This window comes from Myotis yumanensis, unplaced genomic scaffold, assembly GCF_028538775.1.
Source record: "Myotis yumanensis isolate MYYU_CA2020_CCGP unplaced genomic scaffold, mMyoYum1.0.hap1 SCAF_9, whole genome shotgun sequence".
NCBI classification, from domain to species: Eukaryota; Metazoa; Chordata; class Mammalia; order Chiroptera; family Vespertilionidae; genus Myotis; species Myotis yumanensis.
The window spans coordinates 63,462,288-63,483,430 of record NW_027223760.1 but is presented as its reverse complement, the minus strand read 5'-3'; the positions used below and the strand labels follow the sequence as shown (position 1 = coordinate 63,483,430).

The window sequence follows — 21,143 nt, the reverse complement described above, 5'->3', positions numbered from 1 at the left end:
TAACATCATCATCAAGGTTACGGAGAGCGCAGAGGAAAACGCATCTTTTCCCGGCACCGCCAGGCCGCTAGCTCCGCCGCCTCCACGGCAGTGAGAGTTAATGAAATGCTCTTGATGCGCATCTAGGGAGAGATGCATCTTGCACACGGTGGGGGGCTCCGTGCCCCTCCTGTGCTCCTGCAACTCCCATTAGTGTTAATGGGAGTTTCACCAAGCGCATCGAGAGGAAGAGAGACCCCGAAGTGATAAGGATTATTATGCATTAGAAATGATCATATACTTTTCTTCTTCCTTCCTTCCTTCCCCCCACCTTTAGAAAACCTATCGAATGAGAAACTGTTGTGAGAGAGTCTGAAAAAGGGAAGAGCAGGCAGCAGGCTAGGCAGCTGGGGAAGCTGCTGGGATGCCCTGGCCAAGCCACCACTTCTACTCTAGTTTTTAGCCCAAGTTTCGTTTCTTCAGCCTTTTTGGATCAAGCCTAAGGCTGAGCAGCATGGGGAACACACAGGAGCCTCAACTATTTAGATCCTCTTACCTCCTGGCCAGTGACGGTGGGGGAGGGCCATGCATGTGAAATGATGTCATCCTCTCTCTGCTCTAATTCCTGGACTTTTAAACTGACACTGACGGACTGCATGGGGCGCAACATTTGACCCATTTAGCAGTTGATTTAATCTGACTAGGATGTTTCAGCTTCTAAATCTCTATTTGTCTAAATAAGTGGTTTTTAAAGGAAATCAGTCACTTTATTATTAAGTAATTTTTTTCTAAAAAAAAAAAATTGACAATGTTTGGAGTGATCTGTCCAGCCAGAGTGCCCTCTAGTGTCCATTTATGGAATTTACTTCAGATACGCTTTAGGGGGGAATGTAATGAAGGCGGACACAGCATTGTTAGTTCTTGGTTGGATTCCCAGGCTTGTGCACATCCCTGCTGGTAGCCGTGATGGGTGCTCAAATGCTAGAGCGGAGAGGTCAACAAGATTCGTCTCTCTCTGCCGCCCTCCCTTCCCCCCTCCCATTTCCCTCCTCCCCTCCCTCTCCTGGTTTTAATTCTTAGAAAACGAGAGAAAAAAATTCATAGGAGTATTTTACTAGGTTGTGTATTCTAGTCCTTGTTTATTTTCTTAAAAGTATAATTGAAAAGTAGCATCTTACTTCCTAATATTCAGACCCCCTGTTGTTCAGATTTTCTCCTTGGCTTTAAAAAATATTTCCACTATTAAAGAGAATTTTAAAAATTTCGAATGAACATAGCACTTTGTACATATCACAAACCATGTGTCATAAGACGAACGCCCTAATGACATGCTAATGTGCCTAGTTGTGTTGGAATTGCCAACGAGCCTGCTGTTTGAGAGCCATCTAACAAAACTAGGATGACAACCCCGATCCAGCATGTGTCTCCACAGTTATCCCCTCAGAATTCAAAGATGACACTCAATGATGGAAGTTGTCAGCCCGTATGTGTTCTGCCTGGTTAGTGAATACACGGACATCTTAGTGATATCACTTGCTTTCTCTTTGCTTGCATTCTTTTTGCGTTAACTCATCAAAACTCAATTATCATGAAATTAAAAACAGGAAGCAGTTCTCTGTGTAACAAAAGCACCCAGTGTACTTCACTCTGTGCTGTGTTTCAGGAGCGCCACATTGTATAAGTGACAAAGCATTTATTACCCGGTTTATTGTGGTATTACAGAGCGGAGAGCGCTAAATAATCAATCAGTTAATGGTCTGTATGGCAGCTTGAGCACATCACATCCATTGTGCTTATGCTGTTAGAAGGATGAGCTGATAACTCCAGTGTATGTTGCATGTTTATTCAGAGCCTAATGTCCTAAACTGGGGCTGACAGGCATCTTGAGAAATGCAGCTCCAGGACTGACAATGTCTAAGTTGCTAAAATATTTGTAAAATAACTTTGAGAGGCTTTGGGTCCACAAGTCCCCAAAGAGAAGAGCTGGAGTTACCCTTCGTATTATTTCCACTTTATCCTTTTTCTGAAACTAGCTTTCGGTTTTAGGGTTTTTAAAAAAGCGTCCCCTAGTTTGGGTTGGATTTGCACCTGAGCTCCTTTGTTATCATCGTTTGCCTGAAGTGCCCCGATTCCGTAAAGGCGGTTACTTCGCACAGTGTGTCTCTCACGTCTCGTGGCTGTTGCTCACTGCAGTGTGAGTCTCATCTTCAAAGCACGTTGCCAGGGGGCTGAGGTTCGTCTGTAAAACAAGTGGGAAGTCACTTTTAGGTGCTGGTTTGACGAGAAAACAGTGCAATTACAGGTTTTAGGGGAACAACAAAAGGAGAGAAAGAGAAAAAACAGACATTCAACATCAGGTCTTTTGGAAAATGGACCTTAATTAGGTGACAGTATAAGTAGGATTCTTGTATGGATGGAATAAAAATGTTCTCTGAGGAGTGAATTTTTTAGAATATTGTGGTGGTTTGGGGTGGCCCCTTCCTTTCTCTTGGTTCATTTTTGAATGAGGGCCCACTGCAGCAAAGCCCTAACTCATGTTTTCTCTCTCTTCTTCCTAGGAGACAAAAGCACCGATTACGCTAACTTTTACCAGGGTTTGTGGGACTGCACAGGTGCTCTTTCTGACGAGTTGTCATTTAAACGTGGGGATGTGATTTACATTCTGAGCAAGGTAAGAAGACACCCGAGAATGACAGCTGTAAAGGGTGACTACACAACTAGATTGTTGCGCATTTGGATCGCAACCCTGGGGAAAGTGCCAATCGGAATTCTTCTAGGTCCTTGTTAACAATCGGGAGTTCACAATAATTAATTATTTTGTCAAGTGAAATATAATCAAAATTTAAACACAATCAGATAACAGGATTCAACTTAGCAGTGTGTTTACCTATCACTTGAGCCTTTGGCTCCCATCCACACTGCCTTCTCCAGAAACAATATACTTATGTGCAAGTTAACATTGTAAGGTATTAGGTTATTTATTATGTTTTTCTTTCCTCTTCCTCTTTATTCTTCTGTGTGCTTATTCTGATTTTGCCTGCCATTCACTACTGGAAACACCGTGTTTATAGAATAAGCTTTTCATCTTTATGTAAATACGTGGGGTGTTCCGACAATTTAAGAGCAATGCTTTTCTACTCAGACGGGTTTAGGTAATTCTTTTTTTAAGTTTAACATAATTGTATTTGTAAACATAATAGCAAAGTACATTGCATGAACTCATCTTTACATATGAAAAATCATGTCTGTGCCTCTTTAAGATACTGGATTATTCAAAATCTTTCTGTCCTTCAATCTAAGAGTTTCTTTTTGTGATTACACTTCTGATGACGTGAGTGAGCCCACTTAATCTTCACGTTTTAACTTTCCCTACTGTTAGGTGGGGGTTAAAAAATACCCCCTTCAGTATCCTTTATGAGGCGATTTTAGGAACAGATGACACATGGAAACTATAAGTATGAAAATGTTGTATAATACATAAGTCTAGGAATTTAATGTGGTTTCTTGATTAGAGAAATATTTTGGACTTTTCAGAAAGATGCTATGATTGTTAGATACAGAAGAGAATTTTAACATTTGTTGGCTGGTGCATAAAACCATAACAGACAGTCATAGAACGATTGAGTGAGGGATCTTAGGGATCATCTATCTGTTTGTGGCTTTTACAGGTAAGGGACTTGGGTCAAGAGAGTGCCAGAGCCTGTACGTCACAAGGCATCTTGACTTCCAGACCAGGGCTCTCTGCTGTTTTCATCTTGTGCTTGTATCTTCCTTCCTTCTTCCACCCCTCTCTCTTTTTTCCTCCTCCTTCCCTCTCTCTCCCCCTTCTTTTCATCCTTGTGTTTAATTTGAAACCATCATAAAGTACCTATAATGGGCCAGGTCCCATTCTAAGCACCAGGAATGCAACAGAAATACGATATGACCACTTGTAGATTATTGGGGGAAATATTTGGTGAGTAAATACATATAGCCAACTGTGATAATTGCTGGTTGAGATGCCCAAAGCTAAGAGTTATATTTTATTTCTCAGTCCTCTGCTCATTAGTGTGAGATTTTTAAATATATATTTTTGAAAGACACTTTCAGTTCTGGGAAGCTCTAGATGGCCATATCACAACTCTTGCCTTCAGCCTATTATTAAGCACTTGATTGCCTGAGTTAAGACAACAGTTTTTTGAGTTAATTAATTAATATAGGAACGAAACTGATTAGTTTCAGTTCTTTTTAAAAATGTATATTTTTATTGATTTCAGAGAGGAAAGGAGAGGGAGAGAGAGATAGAAACATCAATGATGAGAGAGAATCATTGATCGGCTGCCTCCTGCATGCCCCACACTGGCGATCGAGCCCGCAACCTGGTCATGTGCCCTGACTGGGAATGGAACCGTGACCTCCTGGTTCATAGGTCGCCACTCAACCACTGAGCCACACCGGCCAGGCTAGTTTCAGTTCTTGACAAACTTCCTTGGCATCATTCCTCAAATTTACTTAGCTCACAGCTTCTTTCACCTAATTTAGCTGCAATTGTGTATAAAATTAAAAGGTTGATTAGCTTTCACTTGGAATCTCATATTAGAGGAGCAAATGGCAGATGCCCATTATATTCCTACTAGAGGCCCAATGCACGAAATTCGTGCAAGAGTAGGCCTTCCTTCCCCTGGCTGCCGGCACCAGCTTCCCTCTGGCACCTGGGACCCGGGCTTCCCTTGCAGCGCTGGCTTTGTCCGGAAGGATGTCTGGTCTAATTAGCGTATTACACTTTTATTATTATAGATGGTAAAATGTGAAACTCATGAAGCCCAGGTGGGTCTGTTCTTAAAGTCGTCTCTCTGAACCGGGTTGTCTTTGTTGCTGAAAGCCTCGGAGTACCAGCCTCCAGGAGGGGCTGTGAAGCAAGCAGCATCTCCATGGGCGGGTCTCAGTCCTCCCATTGCCTTTGAAACCATTTCCTGTTAATATGAAATTAAAAAGATAATCATATATGTGTGCTACACTTCTAGGATTCCCGGGGAGGTAATTCCAGTACTCCCAAAACTGTTTTGTGGAGATTGTAATTTTGTCTGTGAAGCCTGATCGTAGAGCCCAGGTTAGTGGTGGTCCGGCATAGGGGCTATTACACACATCACCACCATCGGCTGAGTGGCTGTCCGTATTTACCCAGCTGTGCACCTAGTGGAATCTACCAGAGGTATCTCAGTGAGGGTGAGAGTAAAGGACATTTAGCTCTCCCTCTAAGGAATTTGGACTAATTCTGGGCCCTTGATGGGTGTTCCGGCAGTTGGTTGTCTGGTTGCTTTAAGGGTGAGTATATGTTTGTGAAGAATGACTCTTCCCCTTTGCTTTGGGCAAGTTCAGATTGGAATCTCTGGAGACTAAATTTTTATTTGGTTTGGCCTTCCAGTTTTTATCAAAACTTGGCAAACATAGGCCATAAGTGAATATCGTAAGTTCACTTAATATATGAATGATGACAGCAATTTAAATTCTTGGCATTACTGTAAATTCAGAACTCAAAGCCCTTAGTAGGAGAGAGTGAAAAATTGCTCAAAGGGGTTTGTTTCTAGATCAAAGTAGAGCTGATCACATATATATTGATAGATTTTTAAAAATTAGAATTAGTATAGAAATCACTAGCATTGTTATATGCCTAGAAATTTGTTTAGTCTTTCTCAGAGTTATATTTAGATGTCCTGATGATGGAATGCAATGTTACTGTTTTTAATCTATTTGTTACACCATCTAGTGGCTCAGAATGAGTGGTGCAGGTAATTGCAGCTAATGTGCACAATCAAAATGATGTCATAAATCCAACTTTAAATCCAGCCATGGGCTATTACTTTCGTATCTCATGTCAATAAAATATTAGCATTAATCATGAAATTTTTTCATCATTCTGAATTAAATGTAAAAATTGTATACATAAGGAAGAATACATTTTAAGGAGTCTAACACAATATTTATGGAGACATAGAAAATGTATACTTTATAAAGAAATTAAAGCCACAACTTTTCTAATAACACCCTTTAAAAGATTTTAAAGATACATAACTTGCTTTTAATAATTAACTGATGTATAATTTGTAACATTTAATTATCTCTGTTTGCCTTGCCTTCTGGAAGGTTGTAAGTTCTGAAAATACTTTTGTAAAAAAGGCAACACAAGATAGTTTAAGAAAAATGTATTCTTTCCATATAAATAAACATTTAAATGAATCATGAAACAAAATGGCACACAGTATAATAAAGAGTGTTTTAATTTTGTAAGTGTAGTGACAGAAAAAGATCTAACTGGTTTGCGATTAGGCTGTCTTCATTGAAATTCACTACAGAGATGTGGTTTCATTTTTAAATGCAGCCTTCTTCTGTCTTTGCAAGGAAGCCGTGATGGGTGTCAGCTGTGCTCCGTCAGCCTGGGGCTGATTTATTTCTTTGGGGCCTCTTCTGAGAGTTGTACACATCTTAGCCTTTCTTTTTAAATTTTTGGTGAAAATCAAATGCTGCAGTAAAGAAAGAAGAGTAGGCAGATACCCGTTCTCCCCCTTTGCCTTTTTAACATTTTCCAATAGCAGCTGTCACATGATCCCTGGCTGCGCTAGCTCCTCCCTCCAAGAGTCCCGCATTCTCTTAGTTTTAACCTTTGAACCTCGCTAATAATAAATCTAAATACTGCTTGCCTAAAAAGTCGAGCTGGTCATGGCGTTTTGCGTACAGTTCTTTTCATAAGGGTTGCTGCTGGTTTTTTTAATGTGTTAAAATAAATACTTTATATATTTCAATAGTTCAGTGGAGATTTAGAAATCCCCCCAGCCCCCAAATAGAGCACTTTTTCTGGGGTGAATAAAACTGGGATTTGTCATTTTAATGACAACTGCCTTGTTAGTGAATGAACTCTGAAACAAGGCCTGGTTTCAGATTTATTTGATAGGGGGCGAAAAATCATTTTTGAGTAGAAAATCTTTTAATTTTTTTTAAGGAATTGGGTTGTTTAAAATCATGCTAAATTCTCTTACCAGTTTGCACTTCAATTGTATTACCACCTTCAACATGGACATCTTCTCATCCTTAATAGTATTTCCCTAGAACTGTGTTTGTGAAATTTTATGATTTTAATAGCAGGATCCAGGGTAGATAGCTATAGGCATGTTCATGGCCCTGCATACCTCTCTGGTATGCTATTCTACTTGCTGTTCTGGATTTTACATCCTCCCTTAGTTTATCTCTCAATCTGTGCTCATCGGTAAATTGCTAACCACATTCCTATTCTTACTTTTAAAGCAATAAATTAGTTTTAGAGACCTAATGACAGGAGAGCTACGCTCCAGCAGGAAGGAGGCATGAACTTCGTCTGGCATTAGCAGGAAAGCACGAGAGTCAGGAATCCTGGGATATTTTATCTAGTCGAGGGCATGTGACTTGAGCTTTACAGCTTTTTGAAAAATGTTTTATGAAGTCAGAGACAGGAAATGGAGGGTTGACACTGTTCACTAATGTACAGTAAAAGAGCTTCTAAAATTTGTGTTGTCATTATTATTTTTTAGTGTGCCTTGGTCGGAATTCCAAGCATTGATGCTTTTCCCATTTGTTTGTGACTTTTTCCAAGGACTGGCGAATTGGGATCGTTTGCTTCTCATTGTGAAAATGTCAAGATTCAGTCACTTAGAGCTCTTCTTGGCTCTAAACCTACCAAGAAAGTAAAATAAAAGGAGAGTCTTGCTGGGCTCTCCTGGCGGAGGGCGACACCGGGTTACTTTTCAGCTTCGTTTTTCCCGTGTGACCATCTGACCCACTGGCCACAAATAGCATAGCCACCCACTGGGGGGTAACCAGGACACCTCCATGTAGGACACAGCGCTGGCCGCAGGCTGCTCCCCAGCAGGCCGTCCCACCTTGTAGCCTTTCGGAGGGAGAAGGAGGACGGAGAGTCATGGTACTTGTAGCTGCCATTGTTGGGGTGTGGTGGCATCTAGTTCCTGTGCTGCCAATAGGGAGGTTGCCGTCTGGAGCCCAGTGAGGCAGGGGCCATGCAGACCTGCTGGCTCACTCCCACCTCTGCCGAGGAGAGATGTGCAGTCTGTGGAGACAGCACCACGCCAGTCAGATGGCCTGGTTCCCTCCTGGGACCCCTCTCATTTCCTAGCAAACAGCATGTGCGAATGCTTCCCTCTTTTCTCTTGCGTACGGCAGAGGGCCTGGTCCAGGACCGTGCTGACAGGTGAAGGGGGACGGTGTGCAGGAAGGCAGCTGGCAGGCTGAGCCCCTGCGGTGGCTGAGAGGTGGAGGAGAAACCAGAGGTGGCGTCAGTGAGGCCGGGGAGCTGCTGGTTGCAGGGCCTACTAGTATGTGATTGAATTCTATAAGGAAGGAGCAAGCGTTTGCCACAAGCAAAACAACAACAAAAACACCTAAAAAAAACCCCACCACACTCTGCTGATCATTTTTTAAAAATCCTAAATTTAAAAATCCATGATCGCTTATGCCCTCCACTGCCCCCCACAAAAAAAAAATTAGGAACTCCTTCCACGTATTCGTGGCACATTATTACTCCTTTGAGATGTCTCCCTGCTCATTCCTTTAAGGTCAGATTCCCTTCGGCTGAGCAGGACAGAGAGCTCCCATGACAATCGGACTGCCTCAGATTGCTCTCCAAAATACTCTATTTTTTGTTGCCCTGGTTTTTGCTACAGCAATTAATAGGGAGGGAGAGGGAAGAAATGGGTCAAAATAGGGCCAGAGACATGGATACATGGAGAGGAGGTGGTGGGGGGATGGGAAGAGATTAACCAAAGAACTTCTATGCATATATGCATCTCCCATGGACGCAGACAGTAGTGTGATGTGATGAAGGCCTGGGGTGGGGCAGGGGTTGGGTGGAGGGGGGCAAAGGAGGGAAGTGGCTACTTAAAATATTACAGCATCTGTAGTACTGTCAACAATACAGATTTTAAAAAGAAAAAGTATCTGTTGCATACCTACAATATGCTGCCCTAGGCACGCAATATGCTTTCGCTTGTCTGATTCCTAAGCTAACCCAGTGAAGTATGTGGTGCAATTGGGCAGATGAGAAACCGGTGCTCAGTAGGGTCACTATGCAAATGGCCTGAGGATACCAGCTAGCAAGCAGTTTCTCCTGGAATCAGCCCATATCTGGCCCTAAAGCCTTTCTCTTTCTGCTTCACACCTACCCGAGCCATGGCGCCATCTCTCTCAGCTCTGAATTTGAAGTAGACAGTGTGTCCTAAGTTTTTGTATCTCCAATACCAACATATGGCAGATAGATGTTTAATATGTTATAAAAAGGCAGTTAAAATGGGAAATAATACTGAACTTATTAAAAAGAATTAGAATCAGGGAATTAGCAGAACCTTAGTGCTAGCCTTTCACTGTAGAGGTGAGGAAATCTCGAGGCTCGAGATAATGGGGGGTGGGGTGGGGGGGGGGATAAAGAAAAAAGGACGACTCCTGTGGTGACCTTAAGACACAATGGAGTTTGTGCATTTGAGCTTCCAACTCCGCCCTGAGCTTCTTGGAAACCAAACTAAAAAAGGGAGAGACGGGGAACTAATAACTTCTCTTAATCATAAAGGACAGATCTAGGTTTTTCCCCAGTACTGGCTACTTAAAAAAAAAATTATCATGAATTTCTAGAATGTTCACTGATTATCTGACCTCAACCACTTTATATAATAAGTAAAACAGTGGCAGGTAATGCCCTCAACACAAAAATTTTGTGGTAAATATAACAACAGAGTTCACTCTATGAGGTCCAAATATATAATAATTGGACTTACTGATTTACATCAAATATGTAACTGGATTATTGTGGGGTCTCAAGGAGTGAGGTATACAGAACAAAAAATCATCCTGAAAGGACTTGGTCATTGCCCAAGGTTGCATACCTAGTTAGTAAGAGCTGGGTCGTCCGAGAAAATAGCCACAGGAATGGGAAGGAGCTGAACACCCAGTAGATTGTCCCTTTCACCTGCCACACGGTTTCCATGTTGCAGGGCTCTGTCTTGACCTCCTTTGTACTTAGAGTAAGTTCAACTGAACTCATTTCTTCAAAGAACTGGCATTATTTGCTCCCAGTTCTGCAGGAGACAGATATATTTATTTCTGCTGGTGACATGTAAGCTCTTTAGACAAGGTATTATTTATAGTGCATGTCTGTTTTTATGCCAATATCATGCTGTTTTGATTACTATGGTCTTGTATTATAGTTTGATATCAGGTAGCATGATCCCTCCAACTTTGTTCTTTCTCAGGATTGCTGTGGCTATTCAGGTTCTTTTGATATTTCATATAAATTTTTGAAACATTTAGTCTAGTTCTGTGAAATGTGTCCTTGGTATCTTGACAGGAATTGGATTGAATCTATAGCTTGCTTTGAGTAGTATAGATATTTTAGTGATTTCTTCCTATCCATGAACACAGTATATGCTTCCACTTATTTGTATTGCATTCAGTTTTTTTCTTCAGTGTCTTATAATTTTCTGAGTACAGGTCTTTTACATCCTTGGTTAAATTTATTTCTAGGTGAGTTGGTAGTTTGTTTTTTATGCGATTGCAAATGGGATTGTTTTCTTAGTTTCCCTTTCTGGTAGTTCATTATTGGTGATTAAAAATGCAACTGTTTTCTGGATTTTTATTTTGTATTCTGCTACTTTACTGAATTCATTTATCAGTTCTAGTAGTTTTTGGTGGAATCTTTAGTATTCTCTATATACAGTATCATGTCATCTGCAAATAATGATGATTTTACTTCTTTCTAGTTTGGATGCCTTTTATTTCTTCTTCTTGTCTGATTGCTGTGGCTAGGACTTCCAGTACTATGTTGAAAAGAGTGGTAAAAGTGCACATCCCTGTCTGGTTCCCAATCTTAAGGATAACGCTTTTAGTTTTCTTCAGTTGAGTCTGATTTTGGCTGTGGGTTTGTGACATATGGCTTTTCTTATGCTGATGTATAGTCCCTCTATTCCCACTTTGCCAAGAGTTTTTACCATAAATAAGTGCTGGATTTTATCGAATCCCTTTTCGGCATCTATTGATATGGTAAGTGGTGATGAAAGGAGACTTCACTTGATGATTCATAGGTACTGTTGGCAAAGAAAGATCAAATCAGGCTCAGTAGAAGGTGGCCTTGGTACTCAGTGTATTTCACCAACCAGCACACGACTGGTAACTGCCCCCAGGCTCACCCACCCCTTCCATGCCAGCCGTCACCGCGCTTGCTCAGGCCTCCTCACCTCACCTGGATTGTTGCGGCATCAGTTCTGCCTCTCTGTTCATCTCGGGAACTGCCTTTGTCAGCTTACTCTGCTGCTCAAGACCTTCCACTAGCTCCTCGGTGCATTGCCTGTGGCCTCCTCGCGTGGCTTCCCCCACCCTGCCAGCAGTCAGCGCGTGGGGAGCTGGCGGAAGTTCTTGAAAGAGGTAAGCTGAAGAAAGGTTCTCCATGTTTTATATTGTTATCTAATGTTCATACTATTACCATGTGTATGAATGATTTGAGAAATGGAAAATATCACAGGGAATAGTGATATCACAGGGAAGAGAGATACATGTTTGAAGAAATGGCCTTTCCAACACCTGTTGCTTTCAAACAGATTGGTAACTAATTTCTGAAAGGAGTAGCCCATCACAGCATCTTATTGGTGTTTCAGGTTTCTGTTAGGCACCATTCCTTTACCTTATGGTTAGCCGAAAGTGGGTTAGCATACTTGAAAAATGAGACTCATGGCGCTGCAAAGGGTTTAAGTAGTAAGTGTTGGGCCTCCTGTAAGTGTAAAATAACGCATGCACAGACCGGATTCAGTCAGTGAGTGGACACGGACCTACGTCCACCATGGTGCTGGCTCAGGTCCCCGTTTCACTCTATCAAAACTAGTGCCTTTTTCCTACCTTACTACTCAATCACTTTAATCTATTGCTGAATACCTATTAATCTAGGCCTAAAATTTTAACTACACAATAAAAGTAATGAAAGCGATTGTAATGGTGTGAAAATTGAAAACAGGAGTTAGATCACAACTGTTCGGGGCGGCTTTACAATGATTCCCGCGGATGACTGGGCGTTGGGCTTTTTGCTGTGACTGCCACATCACATTTCGCCTCGAAGCCATCCATGTGGCAGATATTGAATTCCATTTGAGCGCTGTTTTCAGACAATCAGCATCCCTACACCTCTGGATCGCGAAGGCATTACTACAGGAAGAGAAAGAAGCTTTGTGTCAGTAATTACCTAACATTGTCAGAAGCTGACTGCAGGCCCCTTCCCAGTGATAACAGAATAACCGCATAATGTAGCTTTATAGCACATGATTAATAGAAAATAATTACACGTCCTACAAAGGGATGCAATATTTCTTATAAATTGACTAGAATGGTTTCCTGTAGATTAAAGGACTCTTCATTATTTTATCAGTCCTGCTGAAGTGCAGTCACTGGCCTATGCTAGCATTTCAGTTGATGTTAAGAGCCGAGGAGGGTGAGGGATACCAGATGGCAGATCTTCTTGTACCTGAGCTCTGTGAGCCATAAGATGACATGACGCTTCCTAACTTTTCAGAGATTCAGATGGCAGCCTGCTATGGTTCTGTCTCTTTATTTTTTGTTTATGAACAAGATCAGGCTTGAGAGTTGCTGTGTGTTTTAATGACCCACCTGTGACTTTTAGAACAATCCTATCTATACTCAGTATGTGGACTGCAAGACAAGATTGTGTGGATTGTATTATTTCCCACTGTAAGTAATCTATCATTCAGAATCACATTTGTTTGGGGGAAGGCAGAGAAAGGCCGATTTCCTTCTTCAAAGGCAGCCTCGTATGATAGTGAATCTTCAGGCTGAAGTTGAGAATACTGTACTCCAAGAAGCATCTTCCTCCCCTTTTATCGGCTGCAAATGGTTTAATTGGGATTCATGTTGCTCAGGAGGCTCATACAGAGGATGGTAATGATAAAAGTAACAGCTTCTGTGTTTGCAGTCTTGTCGACGTGCTCTTGCGGCCGCGGTGTAAACCCATAAATTTGCCTACTAGATTTTTACCTCACTGTATTTTATCTTACCTTTTAATTCCACACAGGAGTATTATATGGAATCCTTTACAAATGCAAAGTAATAAACACTCTGGTTTTTTATTTCTACCTTTTTCTGATTTAAACCTGTGATATTTTAGAGTACTTTTATGAGGTGTGTATTTCATATGGTTTTCAATCATTTTAAATTAATTAAGTGAAGCATTTAAGAGGATTTCAGTCTAGAACTTTATTTTTTTTTTCCCCCTGGAATGTTTCTTTTAAGAGACCTGTTTACAGCTGGCTAAGCTCCTCCCTGCTGTTTACTACCGTGTTTCCCACTTAATGAATCCTACCCGTTACTGTCAGGCAGAATGCTCTCACGTGTGAAGAATGCCATCGGTCCTTTGTTGAAGTGATTTGTTGAAAATCAATTTCTTAAATTTGGGTGTGAGTCAGCTTCTTGGGAACAATACTATATCTTTAACTGAGAGCATAGGTTATAACCACAGCAGAATATTATAAACGTTCTGGTTTGTAATTAGAATCTAAACATTGAAAGCCAGGTTGTGGGCTCTTCTCTAAAAGCAGGTTTGGGTCATAATATGCCTCTCACTGCATGTGTTCTGTGCCTGTCCTTTCGGGCCTTAATTTCTTCACTCCTTCCCATAATCAGTTGGAAAAACAGACCGGTGTTGGGTCAGAGCTCTCACACTTACGTTTACCCTATTAACCGTTTATTTTGAGATTTTACAAGGTAAGACTTTGGCCTCTGAAAGGTTAAATACGTTTGTTTTGTTAAGCAGTAGGCTCTAATTGTACTCATTGCCTTAAAAATTGAAAAGGGCAGTTTTATTAGGTACCTATTAGGGTATAATGGTTGCTAATCTTAGCTTTCAGTAAGTTGGTATTTTCTTCTGATAAATACAGCCTACATACATGATAGTCATCACCATTGAGTTCTGGGCATCAGACTATGTCCGTTTCTTAGGCAGTTTTGTCCACTAAGTTCACAGGATCAGAGAACTTTTAAACTTCAAATCATGAGCCAGATGTGCTCTCGTTAGAATCAGAAGCCTTTGTCCCCTCTCCTTCCACCCTGTTCTTTGAGTAAACCTCATTCTGGTACGTCACAGTTCAAAAAGCACATGTAGACTTAGCCCCATAATCTATTGATAGACTACGTATCAGTACACACTTAAAGCTGCTGCATTTGTACTGAAGGACTGTGATTTTCCTTTCTGATGGTCAGTGGCATCCTAATCAGTACAGATGCTAAGTCTGTGCCTGGATTAACATTCCCTCCCACATGTGACCCATTTATCTGGTACTCAGATGCTGGAAAATCATAGCCTATTGAATTACTTTGGGGATTGATTTTAAAAATTTATCTTTAGGAAAAATTAAATTTGGGTCCTCCAATGCTTTTGTAGAGTATTGCTTTGGAAAGATATTATTCTTGAAACTTGTAATTCATTTTACTTTGTTTTTCTCACAAAACATAAATAAGTTTGATATAAAAGTACATTAGTCAACCTGGCAGACCTATGAGACTGGTTACAGAGTGCTCACGGCACCTAAAGCAGTGGTGTGTCTGCCATGGAGGCAAAGGGGAGGAGTGGAGGTGCAGGCCTATCTCACAGGACAAGGTAAAGGCGAGGTGGCCCTTCACTCGCTCTCTTTTACAGCTGGGTTAGTATTTCGCCTTTATAACTTGGGATACTTTTATTTCCCATTAATCTTCTACTGTAAGGGAGAATCTAACACCATCTTTAAATTCCTTCTCCCCATCCTTTATCTATTGTAGTTTATGATCAATAAAAGACAACAGATGCCTCAGGGAAGCTTTCTTAAAGGAGCCCTTTTGTGAATGGTTTTATAAAGAATTGGGGGGACGCGTTATTAATGTTTCCTTATTTTCTCTAATTTGTCTATTTAAAATGTCTATGTGCTTATACAAGATTTTCTTAAGAAGAGGCATACCTCTATATTCTAAATCATTTTTGGTCATAAGAGTTTAAGTAGGAATTAAGTAGTTTATTGTGAAAAATAGTTCTATCCTTGCTAGATGGTAAGCTTCTTGAAGGCAAAGGATCCTGGCTGTGACCCTGCAGCCCCTAGCAGAGAAGAGAGAGGGAAAGAGGGAAGGAGGGAGGGAAGGAAAAAGGGAGGGAGGTTGATTCACTTGTTAGGTTCTTATAAGTGACTGTTTCTGTGTTCTACACCCAGTAATAAACAGGCTTTGTCTTATACTTTAATTTAAATCTTTGCCTAGCAACGTTTTTAAAGTGTCCAGGAACAAAAAAAGATGAAAATGTTTCAATTTGCAGCTCAAGCTCTTGTGACTTTATAAAAAGAAATAACATTTCTCAGAAGTTGCACACAAAGGACATTGTACTTCCACCAGCCTAAAGGTTAATATTGCATATTGTTTTCAATTAGGAATACAATAGATATGGCTGGTGGGTAGGAGAAATGAAGGGAGCCATTGGCTTGGTGCCGAAAGCCTACATAATGGAGATGTATGATATCTGAGAGTCCTGGGTAAGTACATTTTAATCCAATATTCTGTAATAGCTCATATGTTCTCTTGGTCTCTGCATTATGAGTCTTTGCCTTTTTCTGAGTCTTGGTAGTTTTCTGATAACATGGAGATTATGCTTCCAAATCATTTTCTTCTTTTTAAAAAGGAGTCTGGTTCAATTTTTAAAATAATTTTGTAGAATTTACTTTGGAAATAGATTATTAAGAGAAAGTCCCTGTGATAATCCAAACCTCCTCCTCTTTAGTAAAATACCACTTTTTATGGCCTTTCTGAGGAGCCCAGTTGACAGAAAGAAGGCTGAGTAAACATTCATTTTTCCTCGGCTAAAAAAATGTAATTTTTTTCTAAACAGGAAAGATCAACGTTTTGGTCGAAGAAAGAAAATGATAATGAACTTTCCCCTCTGCCCACAGCCGAGGAGGGATCGGTCTCCTGCTACTCTGCAAAGGCCGTGGAATCAGACCCGCCGGGGAGGCAGGAGCAGCAGCTCATAACCTTTCTTTGTTTTGTTGAGCATCCTGCGTCTTCATTACTTTCTGCATTCATAGCATCCCTCTGATGTGAAACTAAATGAAGGATATTAATGAAAATTAGATACAAGCTGTACACTTAGACCTGTTGCTATTTTGCAAAGAAATAATTGTAGTTTTTACTTACTCATTTGATTGGTGTGAAGAATTCAGCACTATTTTATATGTTCCATGTAGTCACTGCTACTTCTGGTATGAGTTACAACTTCTCTCAATATTGGCCAGCAGTTATTTTTGTAGACTATAATGTATAATTTCCATAGAAATTTAAACTGAAGATATCGTAGAAGTTTTTGGTAGATGCTTTAGTAAAGCCTTAAAGAATAAAGCATTATTAAAGCTTTATAAATGATTTATGTCAGTATTTATTTTCCACACAAAAGTAACATGTTTTCCCGAAAGAATTTTACAGTTGGCGAGTTTACTTTATGTTAAATCTCACCACAAGAAAGGAAACAGGATCGAATTGCGAATGGTAGTGTGCTGCCACCTTCTACAACACTCGACGACTGGAATGGTGGTTTGTGTGAAGTCCTGTATCAATAGCAGATACCCTGGTCAGATGATGGGCTGGCCAGCATCTTCTACCATCACTTTGTTTAAATTTAATAAAATAAAAAATTCACACGACCCACCGCCCATTCTCCACCACCGTAAGGGCATAAGGAATCTCAGTGTGCTCTGAGGTGAGGAGTGGACCCAGCCCTCGTCTCCTGCCTGATCTCGGCTGGGGCAGGGAACCCACTGCTGTGCAATGCTCAGGGCAGAGGAAGGAGCAGTGTGGGAACCACAGCAGCACACGCACCAGCAGGTACGTGGGGCAGCAGCAGCCTGACCATGGAGTCCCATGCCCCGCTACCTGAGCAAGACTTGCAGAATTCTGTAACACCTGTTCATGTATATTTGAAACCAAAGGTATTTTAAATGCCTACAAGGTACTGGTCTGCTCTTATATCGCAAGGTACTGCTGAACCGATGATTATTTGGAGTAGCTATAATCTCCTCATATTGAATCACTGATTAGCACGTATCTTTGTTGAACTTTTCGGATCTTTACTTTATGAAGATAAAGGTTCTGACCATGCAAGCAAGCTGATAACATTTAAAAACCTCCATTATTTACATAAAACTGTTTACAGGCACTATTTCAGAGTGTATATCTACCATTATCGCCTTAACACCACGATCGTGTCATCTCAAATGTTAAAGAATATTAATTTTAGGGATTGCGAGTAAACTCTCGTTTGTATAAATTAGACATTGTTGAGCCCAAGCTTTCATATATGAATTTGTGCACTTGTTAATATGGTCCTAATAGAGAGCATTGGGGTAGAGTGAAATCATCTTGGGAAAAGAAAGACAAGCGGAGATGAGGCTACTGGGCTGGTTTTCGAAGCCCGAGAGGTTGAAAAGCAAAAGCAGTGGTGGGTTTCCACAAAACGTGGACTTGCTGGTGGCGTGGACACAGGTTTCCTGCTTCTGGCTTCAGTGAAGATTGTAGCCCTGGGCCGGTAGGTGGCAGCAGCTTTTCATTGCACACCCAGCCACTGAGAAGCCCTCCCCCACTTGGGCCCAAAGCCCCGCAGAATGTAGAGCGTGTAGAACCTCGCTGCCTCCTTTTACAGTTAATCCAGGAGAGGGAGTCCTTCGCCAACGGATGACCAGCGATTCCAAGCCAGAGAGTCTTTCTTTGAACGTGGCGATACAGAAATCTAGTGTGGCCTCTGCCTGAGCTCCTCTGGCCTTTGTTCTTTTTTAACTGGAATCCAGGTGGGAGATAGGAAAGAAAACCAAGATTTCTAATTGGAGTGACAGGAAAAGTAATCATTGCTTTCAGTTCATGACAACTTTATATTCATTTGGTGAAATCTTCTGTATACTACCAGGGAGAAAGTTTTCCTTACACCCTTGACAATATATCACACACTCTTCAAATCATAATAATATAATTAATGTGAATCTAAACAACATGGCTTGTTAGAAAATGTGCTAATTGCTATGTTCTCATTATGTTTGCTTAGCTTTTATTTGTTTTTCTATGAACAGTTAGAGAGCTGTTTTTTTCCAAAGGTGATTGTAAGTCATATTTTATATAGCATTTTGCTTGATTATTTGCACTGTACTGAATTTGTACTCTATTGCCATTAGATCTTACAATAATGTTCCACTCTGCAAATTTTTAAGGTTCAAATAAAGTTTAATTGTTTGCAAACTGTTATGATGCTAATAATTCAACAGCCTGCTGTGTTACTAATGAAATTACTTTGTTATGATTAATTTGGAAAATAGTGTGTTGATTGTAGTAATTAAGCACAACAAGGTGAAGTAAATGATTCTAATGCCATCTGGCCTCCAAAGTGAATGAAGAAATGAAATAGGGCTGTCATCAGAATTTATTCAAAGAAGTAAGGATAATACAAATGACGTTCATTGCTATAAGGACGTACCCTTAACCACATCTCACTCCATTCTCTTTTTGCCGCTTGGTTGCCTATGACACTTCCTTTTATGAAAAAAAAAAAGAATGCTATTTAGCCTAGTAATTGTTATCAATACTTTATATTATTTTAAGTCAATTATTTTTACCTTGCACTAATTTAATTACAGGTAGTTACATAAAGTATTATAGAATCATAGGTAATCACTTTTCACCTATATGTAGGTGAAATATAGGTATATGTGGGGAGGGGTTGCTACTAGTGTGCAAACATATTGAGGGTAGCCTTCCATAAAGAGTAGAGATCCCATTCAGTTGTTTCTGAAATGTTTCCATTCAAGACTCTCACAGGTCTCTTTCTATGTTTTCTCTATTTTCTCCAGTCTGATCGATTCCCACCCACTTCAGAGAGTCTGGTCCCTTGCAGGATCATGATGAAAAACAGAACCGAGAACCCAGTTATAAATTAGCCATTCAGCCACTATAAGAAAACTGGCCCTAACATATGTGTTGTTTAAAAGCTTGAACTTCATCAGCGAGACTGAGTGAAGCATTGTTGAGAGTTTGAAAACTGAGTAAAGTACTTCTAAACTTCAGGTGAATCGATTGTTTGTATCTCAATTGTTGAGTGGAGATACAGACACAAACTATAGAGAGCCTTTTACTTTTCTTGATTCCCATCGATTCAAGAATATTGAAAAGCGATCCATGTGGTAAAGGAGGTGTGGTGGAGATTAAAACAGGATTCAACCATCGAAAATACAGCTTCACTCAGAGGTTGAAGGAATATATTAATATATAGAACATAAAAACATTTGCTAAAATGGCCCGAGTTGTTGGTAAAATCCTGAGTATTCCGAAATACAGAGAAACAAAAAGTAGTATATTATTGAAGTGTCTTTCTACAAACTTCACCTGCACCATGCAGGTGATCGCCTGGATCAGGAACCAGGAATCCCAGACGTCCTCGGCTTCCGCCAGGATTACCACCCCCGTCTATGGCTGATTCCCTCTACGTCTGTTCGAACCCCTGATAGTGTAACGTTTTGCTGTGATGAGGTAAATACTTGTAAAAAGTATATGATCACAGTAGCAGGGAACGGCATTTCACTAATATTGTGTGGAAGGGGCTTTTTCTGGCTTTCCCTGGTAGAAACTGCTCTATCATTACTTGGTCACAAAGATACGACTTAGTGCCACCAGGGTACTTCAGACTATATGGTGCGTATCCAGTGAATAATTTTTAATCAACTGATTTGCAGCCCTGCCCCCCAGTATCTCAAGCCCTGAGATTTAAGAAGAGTAGATTTCTATGCCTAGTAGGGAAAATGCCTCTGTCGGTTGTTACATTGGCTTTCTGACAACATTCTCTACGTCAAAAAATCATTCCTTTACTGAGACTTTAAAAGCAGCTTCATTGTCCCCACAATGCCATCAACAAGTGGGTTGGATTGGATTGTTGGTGACTGAGTTGCATGAGATTGTGCATAACAAAGTGGCAGTTAGTGCGATGTTTAGTGTTGTCACTTTCAAAGAAGGCGCAGGCCACTCAGGCAGACTGGGGCCAGTGACCTGGCCTAGCTTCCCTTCCCAGCGGGTCCCCAGCCACTGCTGTCGCACCTGCCACCTGGGCCAGCAGGTGCCTCCCCTCCTGGAAGCGCTCTAGCCGTCACCTGGGATGGATCAAAAAGGAATTCCCCAAAGTGGAAAGTTTCACAGTTGTTGCCAAAGCCAACCATAATCCAACTTTTGTCTTTTTTTTTTAACCTCTCCTCCCTATTTCTTTAAAGATGTATGGTTATGTTAACTTGAGCGCTTTGAGTCCCCACGGTGGCAGGAACCTTAAGGGCCAGAAGTAGCCTTAGTCACACCTGTGCTCAGCTTAGGTCTGTCGCACTGGGAAAGGCGCTAGGCTGAGCCAAAAAACTGCAAAATCGCCCAAAAGCCCACCTCCCGAGTGCTTTCCGTGATGTGGGAACCTTGGAAAGTTCCCTCGGTTTCTCTCTCCACAGTTTTCTCTGTTATCCGCCATTCCTCGGAGAGGTAACCCAGAACAGCACGGGTCTGTGGTCTATATGTTGGCCTCAACTCTGTAATAGAAAATCCCTACTCCTAGAGTAAAAGCAGGTGCCGTTCAGTAGCTGGGGCAGCAGCTTGCCTCTTCTTTGAGGAAGGGGTCACACGGGGACTCTCGAAGGAGGACATTAAGGACACCAACGCACACCAATTAAGGCTGACCGCTTCAGAGGACGAGAAAGTTCCAACAAAATGCAGATTCCCGGAGACAGCCTCCCCTCCCGGGTCCCCTGGGAGTCCACCTAGAAAACCCCGTGTCTTTAACTGCCAGTCAGAATGAGGATAACAGTTTAAATCAGACCAGTCATAGCAGTGGCCAACATTAACTCTTTACTACTTGTCATGCTGTGCACTTTTCCTTCAGCCTTCTAACAACCCTCTGAGGTAAGTTCTGTTGTTTCTTCCCATTTTCCTGATGAGGAAATGGGGGGTGGGGAGGAGTTAGTAATTTATCCCAAGGTCCAGGAGTAATAAGGTACCCAGCCCCCTCCCTTGAGTTCAGCGCCCTTCTGCTTCCCAGTACTGTGATGAATTCAAATACTTAATTCTGTTCTTTCCAA

General features: G+C 41.1%; 1 protein-coding gene across 1 annotated transcript in view; it reads left to right on the top strand.

Annotated features, from left to right (window-relative positions):
* Positions 1-18,255, top strand: part of SKAP2 (src kinase associated phosphoprotein 2) — a 150,000-nt gene extending 131,745 nt beyond the window's left edge. Inside the window, exons 11-13 of the mRNA XM_070424470.1 lie at positions 2,538-2,650; positions 15,438-15,539; positions 15,893-18,255. Of these exons, the coding sequence (XP_070280571.1) occupies positions 2,538-2,650; positions 15,438-15,530 (206 nt within the window). The 3' untranslated portion in view covers positions 15,531-15,539; positions 15,893-18,255. The remainder of the gene's footprint in view (positions 1-2,537; positions 2,651-15,437; positions 15,540-15,892) is intronic.
* Positions 18,256-21,143: the final 2,888 nt, after the last annotated feature.